The sequence below is a fragment of the Aphelocoma coerulescens genome, chromosome 2, assembly GCF_041296385.1.
Source record: "Aphelocoma coerulescens isolate FSJ_1873_10779 chromosome 2, UR_Acoe_1.0, whole genome shotgun sequence".
Taxonomy (NCBI): Eukaryota; Metazoa; Chordata; class Aves; order Passeriformes; family Corvidae; genus Aphelocoma; species Aphelocoma coerulescens.
The window spans coordinates 113,806,101-113,828,407 of record NC_091015.1 but is presented as its reverse complement, the minus strand read 5'-3'; the positions used below and the strand labels follow the sequence as shown (position 1 = coordinate 113,828,407).

Sequence of the window (22,307 nt, the reverse complement as noted above, 5' to 3'; positions counted from 1 at the left end):
ACATTGTATACTAACACTAATTCAGGATTGCATAGGCAATTGAAATTACCAAGAAACACAGAATTTGGCAGTACTGGAAGTATTTTGCCACAGCACCAGTTTTTTGTTAATCTTTGGCTGTGTGCTCTGTGCAGTTAACAGAAGGCAGCCATTGGCTCATGCTACAAATCACATAAAATTTTAGAGATAGCATATGGAAAGTATCCAAGTTAAACTGGAAAATTTAGGCACTTGACTCAGTGACATCTTATTTTCTTTTCAACTTACCTTCTCACTGGGCATACAGAGAAATAATCTGACTGTTCAGAGAGCTGTAAATAGCAGAGAAGGTAACGGGCTGGGGAAGCAGTATGGTAAAGGCATGAAGGGAGCTTGAGGAGATTCACAGATTAGCAGGAGGCTATTGTTCACTGACACAATAGAAGGAACAGGCTCCAAAAGGTGTGTGGACGCCTGCCATCTTCTGCCTCCTTTCCCTCCACTGGATGGGACTTCCAGCAGAAACAGCAGCTCACCATGATAAAATGGAAGCATAATGAAAGGGAGCTCTCCATGCTCCATCGGTGCCCTCTCTCCCCTTGGACAGTTGCACTGCTCTCTGAGCTGGACCAAGCTAGATACTGGTGGTGTTTTCTCCAGTCATGCTCTTACCAGATCCAGGCTCTTCTGGTGGCTTGAAACTCTTGATTTTTTTCTCCTGTCTCATTTACACATGGCTTGCAGCATCTCAAGCTAGAATTCTTAAATTAGGTGAAACAGTTCAGTTTGGAATATATTAAATAGTTTTCTCTAATCATGGGAAAGCTCTCTCATACTTCTCTGGAAAGCAGCAATATGCCTTTGATTTCTGTTAGGCAAAAGCAGTGGCCCACAGTTCTGGATACAACATTGCCTGCAACAGCCCTTTGCAGTGTTCATGCTGTAGTAGGAAGCTGCAGCCCTTCTGCCCAGGATGGCAAGGCAAGCCGTGGTGTGCTGTGTGCTTCTCCTGGTCATTGCAGGCAGCCACAGTGATCCCATGTCTGATAAATCCTGCTCCTCCTAGTCTCTGATACCAGTCCTCCAGTCTAACCTTCATCCCTCTTCTCTGTACCTCTGCACCTCTGCCAAATTGCGTTCATTTCTCTTTAAGGGAGGTGACCGATGTTGATCATGTTTTCCACAAATTCCTGTAACATTAACATTTTTCTCTTTGTGAGGAAGGCCATATTTTATATGTTCTGGGCCTCCAATTGGGTGGGGAGGGGAGGGCATATCCTTGTTTAGTTTTGATTTGTTTTCAGGGTCACTCTGACAGCTCACGGTCATTCTGAGATGAAATATTTCCAGAATTTAAGCTTTCAAAGGGGAGGACTCTATGACACATGCAAAAGAGCCACATCTGAGATGCATATACAACCCATATTTAGACATTTGCTATATTTTTCATAGTTTCTGCAGCCTCAATAAAATTATATAAAAATAATTACATAGAATAAACTTCTGTCGTGCACTCTGGGCCTTTTACAGATATGAACCTTGAATCCTTCTGAATGTACAGCTGTCCATTCCTAAACACACCATAAATTGTTGGATGGACCACAAGCATTTGAATGGTAGTGAGGAGTTTTAACCTAGCTTAAAGTAAGTCATTTACATGTTCAGACAGAGCATCCTTGTGTGCTTCCTCCAAGCTCTCCTCTTTGTATACAGTGTTACAGTGGTTTGTATTTCTGATAAATAGTTTGCAGGGTTAGCCTTTTTAATAGCTGGTTTTCCCTACATGAGCAAGCAGCACCCTACACGGTCTAAAGGTTAAGAACAGATTTGTCAATGACAATTTATAGTGCTTGATTTTATTTAAATCAAGTGTTCTCAATTAGTGTCCATAAAAAAGAACTATGTAAAAGAACACAATAGTCATAATGTATCTAATGATCCTTAAGTGGCAGATTATGATCATATCTTTATTAGTGGTAGTAACTGTGGTGACAGTGTTGCTGACAGATTAAACCATTTCTTACAACAATGGCTTTTGTGCTGTTGCATCGGGATCAGAAATGCAGTTCCTGAAGATTTGCATATTGTGAAGAATAGGCTGCAAAGGCATGGAAGCATAATCTTGTCATTGTGTTTAGTGATGTGGGTGGCAGATTGCTGTAGCTGATTCTGAGCAGGAAGAGTCTGCATATGGGTAGGTTTAAAGCCCTTTAAATGTTTTAGGATTGGTAGGCAAATTGGTTGACGAGGTAAGTGTTGTTGTAAGTTGTTAAATATTCCAAGCAGCTATAAGCTTTCGAAAACCCTCTCAATGTTTTAAAACATACACTGCAGTGTCTGAGCAGCTGCATTAGCTGAGATTGCTGGATTGCACTTGTACTATTGCTAACCTCAGACTCTGCTGTGATAGTTCTACATAGCATTGCACTGCATCATTGGGACATGCAGATTTAAAATTTAAGGAGGTTGTGAGGCATCAAGCTAGAATGGGTCTCCTTAAAAAACAAACAAACAAACAAACCAGAAAACCCAAAACCAAAAAACAACCAAAACCAAGCCTACAATTATGCAGATTGCACAGAAACATGTCACCATTGTTGTAAGTCTGAAACTTTAAACACAGAGAAAATGTCGCCATAGTTTAGGAAATTTTCTCACATTATGCATTTTTATTGTAAAAACAAACCTTTTGTTTCCCAAAGTATGTGAGAAAATATAGATTCCTCAGTAACTTATTAAATGGCTTGTTCCAAAATGTCTGCAAGTTCTGTGGACTTTTCAACCTTTCCCCCTTCTCCTTTGTGCACCAATGCTTTTATCACCTTTCATCCCAAGTGAAATGATCCTGTGAGAAGTATTTGCTCCGAAGAATCTAATCGATGTTATACAAGCAGCCCAGTAGATTCTAGAAAAAACTTTTGGGTTTTAGTAAAAATAAGATCAGTAAAATCATATGGGTTTGAATTTCATTAACTCATTCTGTCAGAATAGCATTTGAGACTAGCAGTGAATAAAGTGAATAAGTAAACAGAAGGAAAAAAAGAAAAAAGTAGACTTACTTTCCAGGAGATTATCGCACTTTGTTTAAGATTGTTTTTCCCCCTCTCTCACATAGGTGTGAGAAGGAATAGTCATCTATATAAGTAATGTATCTGCTTAGTCTTCATATTGACCATTTTCTCTATCCAGAGAAATAAATAAATTCATGTCATGAAAGCATGAAGTTTAATTGTAACATAAACCTGGTTGTGGAAAGGACCACATGGGTCAACAAGCCATGTCTCTTCAATTATGAGCAAATATGTGAGAGCTATTTAATCCAGAGATCATCTACTTTGTACAAATATACCATAGAAATACTTATAGGAAACTTAAGAGCTGTATCACAAAAGGCCAAGCAGAACATGACTCAACAGGTATTTGTTATAAGCAGATGTATAGCTTTAAAAAAGAGATGCATAAGGAGGAAAATACTGTGGTTTTGTTTATTCACTAAGCTTTGATATTTTATCTGGATTTGCTAGTCATGCAGTCAAGCAAAAGCTGTATTTCTGTGATAAATATTATTGATATCAATCAGGTTGTGAGTACATGAGGCTACCAATTTCTTGGCTACATTATTTCCTGAAGCGAGTTTTTAATGATTGTTCTTGTGTGTAACTGCATGTTGGGATCCTTAAACAGGGTTAAGAAACAGTTACAGAATTCCTCAGTTCATGCTAAGGTAGTTGTATGCAATGATCTTCTGAATTTGTAAGAATTTCCAGTTATATATATATATAGAATACCACTGACCATGCAGGCACTCACAAGAATTAGGGCATACCTGTTTAACCATGTAGAGACTTCCTTTTTTTTCCTGGGGTAGCTAAAACTTAATTTCTCAAGCAGAGAAGTTAAAACAACTGAGAAGAAACTAAAAATTATCTCTAAGTTTATATCAAGATAGAGGGGCAATACAGGAAATCACAGGTCAGATGTGTTTGGCGTGAATGCAGAGACAATCTAGCCCAGCAGAATGTTGTCTAAAGACCAGGGGTGGAGACAGGCATGCTGTGACTGTCAGTGCCATGCTCAGAGGTGTGCCTTGGAGTTAAAGGAGAGGTTAAGGCACATCACACATATGTTCAGCGTCTCTCAAGTTAGTTTTCTTTCCAGTTTTTTGTTCCTGTCCAAATAGTGAGATTGTGATAGTTGACCTGAGCATTTACAATTAAATGCAAAATTTTATATGACATACAAAACCTTTTACAAACTGCAGACAAATGATTTGGCTTTGCTGTTACAGCTGTGCAAGGTGTTAGTCAGCATGTTGCAGAGAATCCAGGACATGCCTCCTGTATAGATTTTACTCCTTTTTGGAAGTGGTAACTTCAGCTATAATTCTAGCTGACTTCTTTATTTATTGATAATTCACTTCAAAATTAGGGCAAAATGAGCATGTTTTGCCTGGCGTTATTTAAATCTATTTAATCCTGAGGACTCTCCTGAACAACTGATTAGAACTAATTTTCCACTGCCTTAAAATGGGAATGTATTATTTTGTTCAAGGTGGGGGGGGGGGGGGGGGTGGGAGGAAGTTGAGGAAGTGCCCCTGGAATGTCCAGCCAAGTGAAATTCTTCATAAACTGGGATACTGACGGAAAAGTGCCTCCTCTTTTGCCAAAAATGTAACACATCCTATAACAGTCTTGCAAATTCATCAAAAGAGGTGTCCCTTTTGCTTATTGCAAATGCATCCGTGTCATTTTGTTTAACAATGTTATTTCATTGTAATATGTAAGAATATTTAAACCACAGGAGGTTACTTGGTCTTTTAAATGCTATTAGGACATTGCTGGATTTATGCTAGTCTCAATCAGCTGCTTCTTCCTCTGGTACCAACAGATGGACATGTGTGGAATGCTGCCATGTGAGTCTCTCTTCATAGATAAGGAATTTCTAGTCAGAAAAGACAAGAATAAACACCAGAATTATTTTATTAATAAGGGTCTAAAGGGAAACCCTGAGCTGATGGGGATGGCCATAGCAGAAGTTTCCTGTTCCCTCTGCTTTCTTGCAGGACATGGATGAAGAGTAACTAGCTTGGATAAGGAATAACTAGCTTGAATGAATGAGGATTGTCTTCTTTCTTTGGTGTAATCATACTGCAAATCTGCTTTTCACCTGATGCTTTTCCACACAGGCTTCCTGAGGAGCATCTGGCTCCCCTTCACAAATGCTTTCTCAGGGCTAAAGGCTATCACTGTCATTTCTGTGGACTGCTGCTTGCAGTTTTTCTATGGAAAACTCTTCTTTCTCTTCAGACTATTATCTTTAGCCCACAGCCTTCTACCACATCACGTCACCTGCTTTCTCCCTTTTGCTCCCTGTGCTGCACAAAGTTAGGGTGGGTTGTGGTTTGTGGGAGAGGAGTAGGCACGGGAGAAGTTGGTTTGTCAGGTGAGTTACATGGTGGCGGCTGCCAAGTAAAGGAGTATGGCTTGGGAATGCGGACAGCAAAGTGTGTCAAGGAGCCAAGGAACTACTCAGAGCATTGCCAGGCCCCTCAGCATTGCCTGACCCTCTTCTGCATCAGTGAATTTGTCCTTAATCCATGGACATTAAGGCGATTCGGGATCAGGTCCACAGTCACTGTGGAAATGCATACCTCATCTTTTCTGGCATCTCTCCCATCCTGCTTCTTAAAACAGATGAGCCCCTCTCAAAAAATTTTTATGACTTTTTTGAGGTCATGGGTTTAAACAAAAGGATGAAGGTTAGATTTTTTTTTTTTTTAGCGTGACATTCACTTCTCTGCGAAGTATGTGCTGGGTTTTTTCTAAACCCTTAGTCAGTATTTTTAATACAGTTAGAGTCACAATTTTTTTGGTTCCTGGTTCATGTATCTTATACAACTCCAATGTAGCCTTCCAGGGAGAGTGTACTATTGTATTAATATTTGACATCTTCAGAGAGAGAAACTTACCAATAATTGATTACCAGAGAGAAAGAATTATTTTTCTTCAATACCTACACAGTTACAATTCATTTTCCTCCTTTTTTTTCCTCCCAAGTTTGATGATGAGGTGGATTAAAAACTCAACCACTAGTGAGTTGCCTATAATGATTTGCAGCAGTAGGCTACATGAAAAAGAGAGGTCAGTGAGGAGAAGCAGAGGTCAGGTCACCAGAGTGTTACCCACCTAGTGCAGTGCCCATACTTGAGGACAGTGTCAGCAGAGAGTTCGGAGCTCCCTGTGAAAGTTGAGGCAGGAAGACTGGCAAGCAGGATTAATTTCTTTACCAGCTGCTTAGTTCCCTCCTATGCTTTTGATTACCTCCATCTTTCCATTTGTTCTTTTTAAAAAAAACTGAACCAAAGCCACGAGGCTGTGTAAAGGGAAGATGGGCTGCAAATGGTCTGCAGGGTTTCTGTATAGAAACTTTCTCCACCCTTACCTAGTGTATGCAAGAAAAAGCTCTGCATCAGTCCTGCTCTGGATTGGAGGGGCAACCAGGTCTCTTGAGCTGCATCTTTAGCAGCTCCCCATTAATTCTTACTGGAGTTTTGTCCCTCCTTACCCAAACAGAACAGGCATGAGAAACAAGACTTTGTGGCAGGGGTGGCCACCCAGTCTGGCTTCAGCTGGGTTGTCAATCCTCCTCTATACAAGAATGCATATATGGCCTCAAGTCAGCAGCTTGTGCTCCCCAACATTCAGCCTGAGGCTCACAAATGGTGCATCCTGAGGCTGGAACTCACAGAGGAAGGCAGGAAATAAAGGTGTCTCCAGTTTCCTTCCAGGAGGGTTTATACTGTATTGTCTGGTTTCACGAGGAGATAGCACCAAGTTGGAGCACAAAAGTAGAAGGCAAATCTCATTTTTTGCACCGATATCCACTCAATGTGTATTTATATTTATATATATGTGCATATATAAATATGTGTATGTATACATATGTTGCCTGATATGAAGGGACAGAGGCTATGTGAAATATCTTTCAGGAGCTCAAGGAGGATCCCACATTGGTTGCCTCAGAAGAGAGGTGAAGACTAGAAAGGGTCTTCTTTCCTTTGTCCGGGATTTTGTTTTTATTCCTGTGTACAGTTTGTACTGGAATGGAAGTTGGTTAGCTGAAGCAGCACTGCTGCAACCTTTTACAGAGCTTTGGCTTTATCTGTGTGCAGAGGACACGTGTTCATATGATAGCTGTGGTTTCTCTCTGGAAAAAAAAATTGTGTCTAAAGGGGGTGAAAATTTCTCTATGGTTTATTATTGTTTCTAGGATTTTGTAGTTCAATTATGTCAGGATAAGTGCTGTGTTTGCGAAAAGCAAAGGGAGGTTTGGGAATATAATTACAGCTAAAAGTTCCTTATGGGCACAGGTTGCTTGTGCATGTCATTCTTGAACTGTGTGATCTTTTCTCAGGAGGAAGAGACCCAAAAGGGTCATGGGGTTTTTCGAGGGGGAGAGAGGAAATGAGAAACACTTTCCCTCTTTTGGAGAAGGGTAAAAGCAGGATATACCAGGATCCTGTAAAATTCTATTTATTGGCACTGAGCCGTTTCAAAGCTGGGAATAAGTCTGCACCAAAAATCCCAATGTTAGTACATGAAAGAGGAAAACTGCTGAGGAGAGAGGGGGAAGAAACAAGGCAGGTTCCTGCAGACTGACTGACACTAGCCAGATTTGGGACTTAGGTCTCAATGAGGTGTTTACATAGGTAATAAATATGGCTACACACATCTTGTGCATCATAAATTACAGCTTCTGATACTGAAGGACTATGAAAATTCAGACCCAGTTAGTGATTTCTAACCAAGCCATTTGGTTTTGAGCTCTCACAGTGCTGTGGCAGGCAGCAAACATGACTGCCCTTCACAAAAGCTGTTCCTCATATATCCTGTGTCTGACAGCCTCCGAAAACAGCAGTTCCCCTGAATTGTGCTTCAAAACCTATCTGTATCTGAGGTGCTTTTTGCCTCTCCAGACAGAAGAATGTCAATAGGAAAAAAAGCAGTCTGTCCTAAAAAAATGCAGCTCAGTAACACTTAGAAAATGCATATTTTGGCCTGGCAGATCCTGTCAATCCTGTGGTGAGTTACCTCCCCTCCCCACCCCCCAGCTCCCCCCACCTGTGTAAGACAGAAGATGAAAACAGCTTCCAGAGCCAAGCAATATCATAAAACAACGTATCTGGCACTTGAATTCCATAGTCTCCTGAAAACTCCATATACCCAAACACAGGTGGAGCAGTACCTGTTCATTTTCTGGGTCCTGCCCTTTTCACCTTCCTCTGATGTGTGCTCAGAGTAGACAGTACCAGCTTCTCTTCCTTGATTCAGTACTTTCCACCTGAGCAAGGGAGCCATTGGAAAAAAAAAAAAAAAAAACAAAACTAAACTAAATCCTTCTGCTTGTAAAATCTAGTTTCTTTTTGCCACATGCATCTCAAGGCTTTTTAGATTAAAATGCTATTTCGTTTGATTGAAGCTGATGGCAATCTCTCTTTGATTTTAGTTGGGACCAGGATTTGTATCTCTCAAAATACTAATTTTTCAATAAGCCGTCTTTGAAAGTATGGGGGACTAATAATATTTGGAGATAAAAGCCTAAAGTATTTTGGGACTCTAGAGTAATGTCCATCCTTTTTCTAGTGTTCTTGTGTCTCAATGTATCAAGCATCACGTTTGAGTAGTGCAGGTGGTTTCTACGCAGGGCTAATTTAGGAAGAGCCAGGTGCTGTACTGCTGCTTTTGCATTGAGGTGCCAGTTTGCAAGGCAAGAGGTTTGAAGCAAGAACGAATACCCACAGGGTTGTCTAGCTTGAAGTTTCACTTTAAGATCTAAAATGGAGGTAAATGAAGGAACGTTTCTTGTCGACATTGTTGTTGTACTGATATTAGACATGTATGTTATCATGTTCGGATTACACATTATCATGAGCTGTTTTGACAGCTTCATTTTCTGGTTCAGCTGATACAGTTCGGAATCTTCAAAGGGAAAAAACGGCCCGTGTGCTACCGTGACAACTTGTGGAAAGGGACATTTTGCTGGTTAAGAAGTCGAGCCAGGGTGTTTGTGCAGATGCGTGCTCTGTGTGTCGGGGTACGCGCGGGCAGAGCCCGGCCGCTCCCCCACGCCGGTGCCAGGGGCTCGCTCCCGGCGCCGCTCCCGCAGGTCAGTCACGATGGCGGCCATCACCTGTGCCAGCCTGGGATTCCAGACCCGGGAGTGCCAACCCTTGCTCTGGTAGCGGCCACGCTCTTCCAGTACCGCCGAGGAACGCGGGGAAAGGTCGGGAGAAGCCCCCGCGGCTCCCCGAGCGCCGCGTCCGCAGCTCCCTTGCCCTGCGGCAGGCCGCGGGCGGGGGGCCGGAGGCCGCAGGTCCCGCGGCGGCGATGCCAGCTCCAGGTTTTGGCGGCAGCAGCGCGGCCGGGGCGCGGGGCCGAGGCGGCCGAGAGGGGCGGGCGGGGGCGGCCCGGGGCGGGGGGCGCGGACCCCGCAGCGCCGCCTGGCCCCGGCCCCGCAGGATCCAGGTAGATCCGTCCGGCTTTTACCTTTCTCCTTCGGCTTCCCTGCGCGTAGGGCTGGTAGCGGGGCTGTTTCCTGGTCTCGCAGAAAGAGGCAGTGCTGAGTTAGGAAGACAAAAATAGACCTTTACAGAGAAATATAGGGATTGTGTGCGCGGTGGGGAGGGAGAGCGGAGAGCGGCACCCGGCTGGTTTCCAGGAGGAGCCCTTTTCTCCCTCTCGTTGCATGTTAGGCATTTTTGCACAGCCTTCTCCCCCCACCCCCTCCCCGCCGGGGCAGGGTTACCTCTGCCGCCTGCTCTCCGCATCTCTGGTGGGGAGCGAAGCAGCCAACTCCGCTGCGATCGGAAAGCGGCCAGAGACCATTTTATGTGAGCGAGCCGGGTGGGAAGAAGCGGAGAGAAACCGTCGCAGGGACACAGGCGGATATAAAGACTTGTCTTCTGCCTCCCCCCCTCTCCCTCCCCCTTGTAAATACTAAATCTGTGAAGGCAGCGATTTGACATCCACCCTGAGCAGCGGCTATGGGGTGTTTGGGCAACAGCAAAACGGAGGATCAGCGTATCGATGAGAAAGCGCAGCGAGAAGCCAACAAAAAAATAGAGAAGCAGTTGCAGAAAGAGAGGCTGGCTTATAAAGCGACACACCGCTTGCTGCTGCTGGGTAAGGAGGAAGGGGCAGAGGTGGGGGCCGGGGCGAGCAGGGCGAGGAGGGGGCAGCAGCCCCAGCCCGCGGGGCGGCGGGCGCAGCCGAGAGGGGAGATGCGGCGTGCGCCTTAGCTATGGAAAATGTAGGCTGCTGTATTGAGCAATAAGCGAGGCGTCCACAGATCGAGCTCAGCGCCTGAGCCACATGGATGCACACATACAGAAATGCTGCCGAGGTGGGAGATGCTGTCGCGTCCAAAAACAAAAAAAAACCGCTCCGATCCCCCCCCCAGGCTGAACCGTGTATCACAATGTTCTCCCTTTCCTTCTTTCTCTTTTAGGGGCTGGTGAGTCAGGAAAAAGCACTATTGTGAAACAAATGCGAATCCTACATGTCAATGGATTTAATTCAGAGTAAGAATTATTGACACTTTGTGGCTTATTTTTCCTTAAATGTTGGAAACAGGTTAACACACAGTACGCTAGGAAATTTCTCCTCTCATCCTCTGTGTTTTGGTGGCTTGACACTGTGTTTTGGGGGAGGGAGGGGAGTGAAAATAAGGAAATTGCTGCCATTGTATGTTTGCATTTTCTCCTTCTGGCCCCTTTACTGTATTTTACACTGTTGCTACTGCAGCGCTTGACAGGCCCCTGTGTAGCAACAACATGGCGACTACTTTTTACATAGAAGCAAATAACCAAATATTGCATCTGTCTGTAATATAAAAATATATGTCAAGTCATAATCAGGATGACACTCAGTGCTGTTTTTCTGGTGCTGGGGTTAACATAAAACTGAAATTAATCTTGCCTATTTGTTAGAAATCATCCTGTTTTGTGAGGCTACATAATTTTCTCTCTGAAAACTCTTTGCCAGAAATCATTATTAATCCATAGCATTCATTTTAGATATTTGTTGGCCTTCAACTACATGTTGTTAATTTAGAGCATGTTTACAGCATGCTGTAGAAATTAAAGAATGACTTCCAGTTCCATCAGGGGAGGCTTTGCAGATGTGGCTATGATTGTCTGATTTAAAAAAATTTATTAGGGATGAATGTGCATTGCTCTTCATACTATGCAAGAAAATTGATAAGGGGAAAATGTATTTGTCTTGACTTTTTTTTTTCTGTTAGTATGTTTTAATGATTGAAGAGCAGATAAACAAGCGATCAGTGAAAAAAAATTAAATGCAAGTGACTGAAGTGCTTTGGAAGAAAAAAATCAAAGTGTTAATATTTCTGTTTTAATGCAGAGAAAAGAAACAGAAAATACTGGATATTCGGAAAAATGTTAAAGATGCGATTGTGGTAAGAACACACTTTATACTGTTTAAATGCTTGGTTGTACTGGAAATTATAAGGATTATGCTCTCCAAGATTGTGATGAGAGAAATCCCATTTTGCTGATCAGATTGGATTATCTTCTATTGATCCTATATCCTAAATTTATCCAGATTAATGTGTTTGTTGTTTTTTTTTTTTATCCAATTCTAGACTATAGTTTCAGCTATGAGCACTTTAATACCCCCAGTTCCATTGGCCAACCCAGAAAACCAATTTCGAATGGACTACATCAAGAGTATAGCTCCTCTTTCTGACTTTGACTATACACAGGTAAGAATAGAAACCACTGATTTATTTTGCTTCAAGGGGGAACATGTTGCTTCACTTTAATTTACTGAAACATTGTGGATTTTTACTTTTTGGAAGATGGTCATGGAAAGATCTTATGCCACCATCGCCTCTGGTTAACTTTCTTACAAGCTTGTGGTGGTTGCACCTGTTTTGGTGGTGCAAGGTTTTGTTGTTATGGTTTTATTTGCTGCTGTTTGTAAATGCTGTTTCTGCATTTAGTTCTCTTCAAATTTTCTGATGCAATCTTACATATTGACACATCAAATAAGACTTTGTTGAAAGCTGATTTCCTACGTGGAATTAGATGCAGGATGTTAGTCTGAGGAGTTACTGTCTACCTGCAGAAAAGGATATAAAAGGAAGTAAAAGACTAGAGTGGCCTCTGTGTTGTTTCCCACACTTACTGCACTTCAGAGTGGAAACCTGCATAAGCAGTGGTCAAGTAAGGTGCTTTGCTTCCTCATGTATTGTGGTTGGCATGAGCAGTGGTTTGCTTGTATGTAAATGTTGCCTTAATTTGATATGGAATAAATGCAGGATTTCTGCGTGGAGGCTAATCTTTTGTAGACAAATGAGAGATACTTTTCAGATTAACTTGCATTGGCATGTTACATTATTTTTATCTTTTTATGTTATTATTTATAGGTACATGCATAGAATGTTTCATATTTTATGCATGACATGAAAGCAAGCGCAGAGGCATTCTGGATTTTATTTTTGCAGTAGCACAGTTTTTAATTTGCCTTAAAATGGTACTGAAAGCAATTTGTTATGGATACAGTAGGGACTTAAAAATATCTTCATTTGTTGGCTAAATGATTCTTGTGCATGAGTTGTACATGCTATCAATGCTGCCAAAGAAGCCATTTACAATAGAGTGTCTTTAGGTTGTTATAGCTTCAGGGTGCGAGGAGGAGAAGGGGAAGAGTTGTTTCTTTATTATATGACTCATATTCTCTGATGTGTGGTTTTGCCTCTGGTAAACCTACCACTTTGAAGGTTCAAGATAAAGAAAAATTATCAGACATCTTGTACAGTTAGAATTTAACATAGAATGCAGATGTTAAAAAAACCCGACTGCAAGGTACACCCACATATTGCATAATTGTTCAGTTGGTGGATGTAAGTTAGTGAAGATGAGAAACTCTTTTTAGAAATGGAATGTGAGCTTGACATGAAGTATTATGCAGGTATTACAGTTTGGAGGCATTTGTTGCTCATTTTATGTGGATTTTTTTTTTTTTGCTTGAATTTTGACCCTTAGATGTTTGAGTAAAAAAAAAATGGTGATACATATACTTTGCAGTTCTCTATAGTACATCTGTTCTTTTGAGTTTCTGGGATAAAAGAAGGCTAAACTGGATTTTCCATGGAGCTGGAGATATTTTTTATTTTTATTGCTTTCAAATTTTCTTTTTTTTTTCCCAGAAGCTGACTATATCTAGTCAAATTTGACTCATGGTTTGGTATTTTATATAGAAGAAAATGTAGCCTTCTTGGAGGGGAGAGGAATAGGACCCAGTGGACTTTGAAGCAATTAATAATTCATTTGAAATCTCAATTCAAAGTCCATTTTGGTTTAAAATAAAAATATTAATGCGTGTTTTTTTAATTAAGTAGGTTTCCTGAAAATACCATCACGTTATTTGAAATAATGGCAATGACTAGTCCTAATTTTAAAGCAAATTAAAAGTTGTTATAAGTTTAAAAGAAGAAGAGAAATGTAGTTCTGGTTTAGAAATAAATACATTTCTGTGTCACTTTCACATTTTCCCTTCTGTTTTCCTCTCAGCTCAATTCACAGGTTTAATATTTGTAAAATGCAAAGTATGCCTAGATTTTTTGGGGCTTTTAAATTTTTCTTGATTTAGAATGTTATTTATCTCCAAGAGGATTTTTGAGCAAGGCAGATTGAAAAAAATATGCTATCGTGCTTCAGGGCTTGATTTTACTCCATTTTAAGTCAATGATAAAGTAAAATTAGGTTTCCAGCTGAAATAACTTTTGACCCATTTAGTATTTTTGGATAAGGACAGATATAAAAATAAATACTTGGATAGTAATCAGTCAGGCATGCTCTGCTAAACATTACTGATTCTGTAATTAATAGCTGATGTATGGAATAAGGCCTTCTGAGCCCAAACCAATACAGTATTTAGCAGCAGACATTCAAGGTTTTAGGCCTAATCATCCTTAATTCAAAATAGTTGCAAAGGAAAAAGTGCTGACTTAGGCAACTCTGGGGCAAATTTTGGCACATTCTATAAAGTGGCAAATGTCACCCCTCTTTGAATGAGGGAAGAAGCAGCTTTAGGGTTTGTAACAGTGTGAATGGTAATGAGCTGTTAAAGACCCTTAGTGTTGCAATTTGGATTACAGATGTGTCATTTTTTTGGATGACATTAGCCATGTAATCTTTGTCATAAAAATCAATGTGTGTTAGTTGAAGATGGATTTCAGATACATTGCATGCCAAATGTGGGAAAATGACTACACCTTACTATGAGTCTTTAAAGAGAGATTGCTGATGAAATGCAGAAATTTCACTGATGGCACATTATGACCAACGCTCCTCAGGCGCTAATTTAAATATATTTGTGACATGTTGGGTGGGCTTGGACAGATATTCTTAAGCTGCATACAAATTAACTAATACACATCTAATTGTGAAAATTATCCTTAAAATAAGTGGATATGAAAATACTGATTTCCTGTGGGTGAAATCATACTCTTAATTGCAATTTATGACTGACATTCCAAGAACTTGAGTAAAGACGGGGACTTCAAATTTAGACTCTAAGAGGTTTTGAGTCTCTGTTTTTTTAAATTACATACCTCTATATGAAATGTAAGCAGAACATTTTATTTAGTAGTGATACAGATTTTAAAACAAATGGTTTTCTCTTTACAGCCTTTTAACATTACGTTAAGAGTCTGTGGAGTGCCCCTCACAGCAGTTTTACTTACTTTAAAAAGTCATAATTTAATCTGGTTAGGTTTTGCTACCTTGATGATTCATTTAGTTGATATGAAAAAAAATATGAAAGCTTTCTGGATTTCTTTTATAATTTTTATGTAGTCTTTCATTACTTTTATAAAAGACTGCAAAATTTCTACAAAGTATTTCTTGGCTGACTGATGCGGTCTAATTCTATAAATCATAAGAATTGGAGCTAGAGTTTTTACAAAATTAATAAATAGAAATAACTCAAGTGTCCACTGTATTGTCTTCCTTGAAGACATGACAGGAATCAACATAAATTTTTGTCTGACTAGATTAGGCATTATCTTTGCTCAAAGGTGGAATCAGCAGAAGTGCTTTAACACTGGAATTGTAGCATGCATGCCTATCAAAAAGGATTTTTTTATTCTTTTTGGCAAAGTGTTGATTGATATTTGCTAAAGTTAACAGGAATTGACCTGCTGCAATTTTAATCCTTTATTGATGGGGATTTCTTTTGTCCTTTGTGAATCAGGGTGAACCTATTAAGGACATATTATGCTGGTAGCTGTGGTGTATTATGTAAGTGTGTGTTTACTCAAGTTCAGTTGTCTTTATTAAAGTTTTTGAATTTTATGGGAACTACAAAGCTGCTTGGTGCATAATCCCTTTACCCTCTGTCTTCGCCAAAAATGTAGCCAAATTAAGTTGCTTTGCATAAAATATGTCTTGGATGAAGCTCATCTGATCAGTTATATGTGGGTTTATAGCAGGTAATGGTCACCTACCCCTGGGCTGTGTAGTCAAGTGTTTGACCATACAAACCAGCTACCGGTGAACGTGAATCATCTGCTTAGCAGAGAACATGTAAACACTTCACAGGTTTTAGGGAGTGAGGAGAGTTTTCAAAAAATTCATCTTCCTTTGCAAAGAATGTTTTAGGGAGGCAAAGTATTTTTTGGAAACTTCGTAAGTAGTGAATTGTGTGGATGCAGTCCCTTGTGCTGGTTTTAGTATGTAAGTTTTAAATACAATTTTTACAGCTATTTTATTAGTCAGGCAAGCTCTTTAATTTAGCTCGTAAGAGTAAAACATTAATGTGGGCATTGACTGGGAAAGTACTTTAGATTAATCAGGTCTGTGGTTTGCTTTACATTTTCAGATATTCCAATTCTATCTGATGACTTTAATTTTCCTTCAGGTTTTCTTCTTAAAAATCAGGACTTTGTATTCATAATCTAAAGACACAATAAAGAAAGGTAAATATTTTTGCTTGGAATTTGAAGTTACATAGACTTTTGTTAAGCATTTCAAGTTTTTTTGATACCTGGTATTCAAACTTGTGTTGATGCCTGGAGGTGGCTGCTTTTCACAGTGTGCATCTCAATGTTTGAAGCAACTGAAAAGCTTGCTTAGGTGAAGTGTAGTGTTGGCCCGTAGAAAATCTTTATCCTGGATTAAAAAAACCATTTGATAAGTATGGTTTATATATGGTTAAACTCGCTTGGGTTGCACAGTTAATGCTGTGACTTTATTTGACCCCAATTTGTTTAAGTTTTCCTTTAATATGTACTGCCCAAAGGAGTTACAAAATAGCATCATCTTACATTTTTTGATTTTCAGATAACTCACAATATTTCCATCATTTTGGGGAGTGTGAAAATATACAGTCTTTTATATTAAAATAACATAAATTAAGGAGAGAATGCAGTGAATATTGCCACTCAAATAGCTTCCCTTGATTTTTCTGTCGATCTAAATTTTTACCTTAGGGCTTTGTTTACCATTTTGGGGAGAATGAACACAAGTTTTTATATCTACTTGTGATGCCGATACTTAACATTACTAAGGTCAATATTAACTTTTTTAAATCAATCAGGCTTTTAAAAATTAAGTCATTTGTGGTGTTTTGTGATATAAGATGCACATTGGTAGTTTTTCACATTTACATAAATGCGTATTTTCCTATTTAAACAAACACAGAAACTATCTGAAAGGCCAGGCAATGGTAAAGTTGTGTAGGTTTGACAACATTATTACTGCCCTTTTAATTGATAACACCTGAAGAACTAATGAAGAAGGCTGTCAGGGAAGGACAGCTGAAAACATGTATGCTGTTACAGCTGTTGGCAGCTCCTTAGTCTTCGTACAAAGGTTAAAATTGTCAGAACTGACACTGGAAAGTAGTGGATATTAGGGAGAAGAAGCAATCATGAAATGTCTTTGTTGCAGTAGCAGTTGTTTTCATGCTGTACACTATCAGTTAACAGCAGATACTGAATCTGAGCTCTTTTCATGTGAAGAGCAGATTCTGCTAAAGCCCAGCAATACCTTTACTTCCGTATGAAATACCTGTCTGCATGCAGATGTAGCCTAAGTGTGTCTCCTTTTCATTAAATCAGCAAACTGAGTCCTGAATGTTCTGATTAGCCAGTGTTAAAGTTACAAGCATTTCATACATGAGATCAAAAAAATACTTCAGTGTTACTTGTTATTTTGTTCTTATTCTCTGTAAGCGGTAAGTTTGCTTTCGATGGATCAGTCAATCCTGTAGTGCTTTCAGAAATAATCAGTCATTATTTTAACTGTGTAATTTCAAAAACACAAGACTGAAACTGGGATCATACTACAAACACAATTTGGGGAGAAAAGAAGGAAAAAAAAAAACCAACAAACCCCAAAACATCTAAGCCTCTCAAATTTATAATGTATACTAGAACTGAAAAATTACTAATTCATACAATGTTTTTCTTTAATTCCTTTATTTTAATTCCTTAATAAATACTCTGACTTTACTGAAAGCAACTGGTGCTTAAAATTGGAGTGGTTTGTGTATAAAGTACAGCTCTTCTGTAAAGATCAGGATTTCTTGCTTAAAATACACAGTTTGTGTTTGGGATGGTGCTTGCTTTAGACAAAAGAGCTCCTGATGTTCAAGCATGAAATAAAGTAAGGTTTTTGCTATAGTAGAACATTATTCTGTAATAAAAGTGTAACATATTTCTTCCTCCCCTTGTTCCAAACTCACTGACCTACAAGAGCTGATACCAATGATAAGTAAAGAATTAAATTTGTATCCCAGGGAAGGAGCTCAGGGATCTACTTAGGCCCCCAACAATTAACAGTAGAAATACTGGGATTGGGAACTATAGGAAATCCTGTACATGGTCACAAATGATCCGCAGTTAATAAATAGAAGTTGTATTCAGAAAAAAAATTAAAAGAAGCAGATATTAAATTTTGAATTTGTTTCTAGCCCTTCCTATCTCAATATTTTTAAGAACACATTCAACTTTGAAATATCTGGAAAAGGTTCACCTTTTTCACAAGTACTTTGCATTTTTTAGAGTGTATTTTTTTCACAGCTTACAGTGTAAAATAATTTCATTCTGAAAAGGCAGTTATTTGAGAAAGTCTTGTGAACAATGCTGCCTGTGAATCAAGTTCAATGTTACATTTAATATTACATCATCACAGTAACACCAAATTAAATGCTTGCTATCTTATGTTGTGAGTCTGATTTCCCAGATAGTGAGGTGGTATTCACACTTTATCCAGCCTGCCTTTTTTATTATCATCACGCAACACAGAGACTTTCATTGTGAAACTAGAAAGATACTATAATTTATTATTATTATTGCTGCTAAGTAAAACAAGTCGTTTCCATCGTCTCCAAACCTGTTGACATTTTCTGGTATTACTTCCAAGTTTTGTACCTATTAATACAAATTAATTAGAGGTTTTTTAACAGTCAGTCCAGCATCAAGTCAACTACTGCAAATTATTAATAATAAATGTCACATTCTGCCTTTTTTGGATACAATTTGAGATAAGAAATTCATATACTTATATTGCATTTTACTAGGATGAAAATATTTTTACGTCTAAATTTGGGTATTATATTTGATGGCAACAGGAAGACTAATAACTTGAATTATCATTTTAAGTAGGAGTGACTGATTCTCCTCAGAGAACCAAAAATGTATGAGAGGATCATTTCTGAGCATTAGAATATTTTTGTTCTTCAGGTATTTTTCAGTGTGCACCCTAATTTTGAATTTTAGAAAGGCAGAATCAGTAGGTTAAAGCCTGGACTATCATTGTCTTTGTCGTGGGCACAGGTCTGTGAAGGACACAGATCTATTTAAAGTGTGGCTGTTTTGGGGGTCTGCTGTTTTGAATTCCTTCACAACTGTGGCTGCTGCCAGGGTATCTTCTGAGAGCGATCCTGTGATGAGGAGGTGGCAGCAGTCCTGTAAGGAGGTAAGGTTTGGAAAGACAGCCAGTGGAGTAGCACTGATCCCTAGGGTTGTGCTTGACAGAGGTATAGTAGCCTGGCCAGAATTACAAACTGATACTGATTCCCAGTCTTTCTTCAGGCAAGAAACCAAATAAATTCTTGCAGTTTTTACCACTACCATTGAGTTGTACTGAAATCTCTGTAAAAGATTTAATTACCAAGTAGTTTATATATTAAGATTTGGCATGAGCATCAAAAGATTGCAAGAAATTCCCTTGTTTTTTCCCCTTATGTGTAAATCAAACTGAATTGTAATGGAAGTAAACGTAAATAAGTGCAAAAAGTAACCACACTCTTAATGAAGACACACTGTCTTGTTTAGGCCAAGGATGATGACATTTCAGACTTTCACAAGTGGCAGTTTTCAGAAGAAGGGTATTGAAATTTTAATGAATTGCCATTGTTTATAAACTACATTTAAAACAGATTTTCCATCACAACCAACGAAAAGGTACACATAGCAGAGTATGTTTCAGAATTGTCTTTATTATCAATTAATTCTTTTAATCTCTTAAGATGAAGATCACAGGTTGATTTGCTGCTTCTGCCATTTTTGAGTGCTCTGGAAAAGTAGTGTATCTACTAGTCAGGAAGAATCTTTGTTTTTTACTTCAGTGACCATGATAAAAGCGTACAGATAATGGATAAATCATCACATGTACGCATCTTGTCACTGAAGCCAGTGGAGTCCTATGGAACAGAGACTATCACCTACTCAAATAATGTTGGTGTCATTGTTTAGAGTTCCAAAGAAGTGAGTGTTCATGTGCACAGCAGCGAAGAACTGCATTCTCTTTTCTTCAGCACCTGATGAGATCACAGCTTCTCTTACTGCAACAGTGTTGAGCATTGCCAGCTTAGACCTTTGCTTGTTTTTTTCATCACCTCCGTAGCTTCATCCATGGCTTGTACTTATTGTCAACAGCAGATTACCTCTTAATGTCAACAAAGACTGCATACACAGACAGGATATTTTCTTTGCTTGCAGAAGGTAGCAACCTGAGCTGAGGAACAGAGAACAAGCTAAACAGTGTGAACAGAAGACTATGTATACCTTGCATACACTGAGGTAAATAGGCTGAAAACCAAAAAGTATTATGAACAACTTTTTCCCCCTGAGGATTTAAGAAGCTCTTTATAATAAATATAAATAGGACTCCTAGGAAGCAGATAAAAGGCAAGAACAATGCACATTTGCAGTTAACTGCTAAAAGTTTCCATAAAACCTTTATGGTTTTGTTCCGTCACCCATGTGACATAATTTGTTTTTCTGTAGTTAAAAGAGATTCAATTCAAGTTGCAGGGCCTTCTTTTAAAAGGAGTCAGGAGGAGAATGTAATTTGTACAACACAGTTTCAAGTTCATATTGCCTTTCACTTTGGAAACTTGTAATAATTTCTTGGAACAGAGCTACCTGTGGTTGTAAGCATGCCAGCTATCACATGAAGCATGCAGATTAGGGTTTCTTGCTTTAAATCAGTAGATTAATTTTGGTTGGTGTAAAGTGTACTCTTGTAATTAATCTACTAGTATTTGTTTTAAAAACCTATGCTGGATGTTTTGAAAGGATATTTATCCTTAGGCAAGAAAAATAATTGGAATTTTTTCTGTTATGTTGACTTTAGAGATGAACTTTGCCTTTTAAATCTTCTAAAAGTAAACATTTTCTGACACTTCTGTCAATTCATTACATTTGAGTTTTCTGGGTGCTGTCAGTAGGACTTAAACATATTTTAATGCAAATAATTATCCCACTGTTTTGAACTGAAATTGTTTAGCAAGATAAAATAGGCTAAAGATATGCAAGCCCTCTTATCTCTGTTAATTTGGTGAATGCTTTTTGATCACGTCCACCCTCACTTCCATAGGATGTTAAGTGACAGAGCTGTGCAGATCATTCTTTTCTTAACATACACCCACAGACTTTCTTTCATAGGAACTAAATAATACCAAATTTAAGAACTGTCAGGTAGGAAAACAAGAAAAGGCAAAGAGTAGTTAACTAAAATAGGGGAAAGTGTGTCCTCGCTGCCCTCTGTGCAGACAATGAACTGCCCCTTGCCTGCAAACCTACAGCTGACCACAAACAGCCACAGGACCTGGTTGTCAGCCAGCTCCAGAGTGCCTTTGGTGCAGGCTGTGTGCCTTAAGGAGTTACCAACTCCAGACAAAAAAGAAACAAACAAAAAAAGGTGGAGGAGAAATGTGAATGAAAAAGCTGTGCAACAAATATACAGTCACTAGAGGAAGAGGTCAGGTGTCACCACTTGCTACCGAAACGGTGTCATTAGTTACTAGATTTTCAGCAGTTATCACAGCAGTGAGGCTTCATGGTAGGATTTGTAGCTTTTAAAATCTGAATGAGAATATTCTTTCCGGCAGGCAGGTGTCCCCTAACTTTAGCATCTCTTTCCATCTCAGGATATCAGTGCTGCCTCTTCCTTTTGGGACAAGAAGACTCACTTACTTAGGGATAGCATACTTTCAGTTAAACAGTAGAGCTTTTCTTTACCCACCCCTAGAATAAGCATTTCTAATCACTGTTGTTATCTGCTGAATTTCTCCCAAGACTTTAACATCAGCAAACTTAACATGCTAACCAACAGGAGAGTGTGGGTCTATCATGGACCAAAAGAGTAATTAGTCAGGGAATGTGTAAGTGAGAAATCATAATTTAAAAGTAATTTTGGGGACTAAAAATCATGTCAGTAGAGGAAGATGGCTGTTGACATTTCTGAGAGCCAGCCATTCAAACCGCAGAGGATCTTCACTGGATTTTGAAGAAATAAGGGATTAAATTTCGTCCTTGGCCTTCAGTTCTACAGAGCAGGTTTTGATTCTTCTCACTGATGAATGAAGGGCTGGCAAGAACTATTATATTCCATAAATACTGAAGTCATCCTAAGAAGCTATATTCCTGAGAGTCTAATCTTGCAAGGGCTTAAACATTTGGATATATATGGACCTAAATGCACAGCTAGTACTGCCAGCACAGCATTCATGCAACTGAGCTTCCGGTTATGCAGTGATATTAATATAAAAATCATAAATACTTTCAATTGAAAAACAAAACAAGCAAATCATTTTTCCCTGTTAATTTTATATTTGGGAGGTCGTTGAGCACTTTTATGGATTTTCTTGGGGGTGGGTAAAGTTGTGTAGGTTAGAGATTGGCACAGAACTTGAAATAAGCAAAATCTTTTTCAGATAAGTGACAGTTCTCTGGATGCTATTAAGCTGTGAACAGTAGGTCTTTTCAATCACTGTGATTCATTTTCATATTGT

The 22,307-nt window shown here is 39.1% G+C and overlaps 1 protein-coding gene across 4 annotated transcripts in view; it reads left to right on the top strand.

Moving 5' to 3' along the window:
• GNAL (G protein subunit alpha L) overlaps positions 1 to 22,307 on the top strand; it is a 183,618-nt gene that overhangs the window by 59,668 nt on the left and 101,643 nt on the right. Inside the window, exons 1-5 of one of the 4 annotated variants that reach the window (XM_069004405.1) lie at positions 9,435 to 9,503; positions 9,989 to 10,160; positions 10,486 to 10,558; positions 11,400 to 11,454; positions 11,641 to 11,760. In XM_069004405.1, coding sequence (XP_068860506.1) covers positions 10,022 to 10,160; positions 10,486 to 10,558; positions 11,400 to 11,454; positions 11,641 to 11,760 — 387 coding nt within the window. In that variant the 5' untranslated portion in view covers positions 9,435 to 9,503; positions 9,989 to 10,021. The other 3 variants (XM_069004406.1, XM_069004404.1, XM_069004403.1) reach the window with 3 other exon arrangements.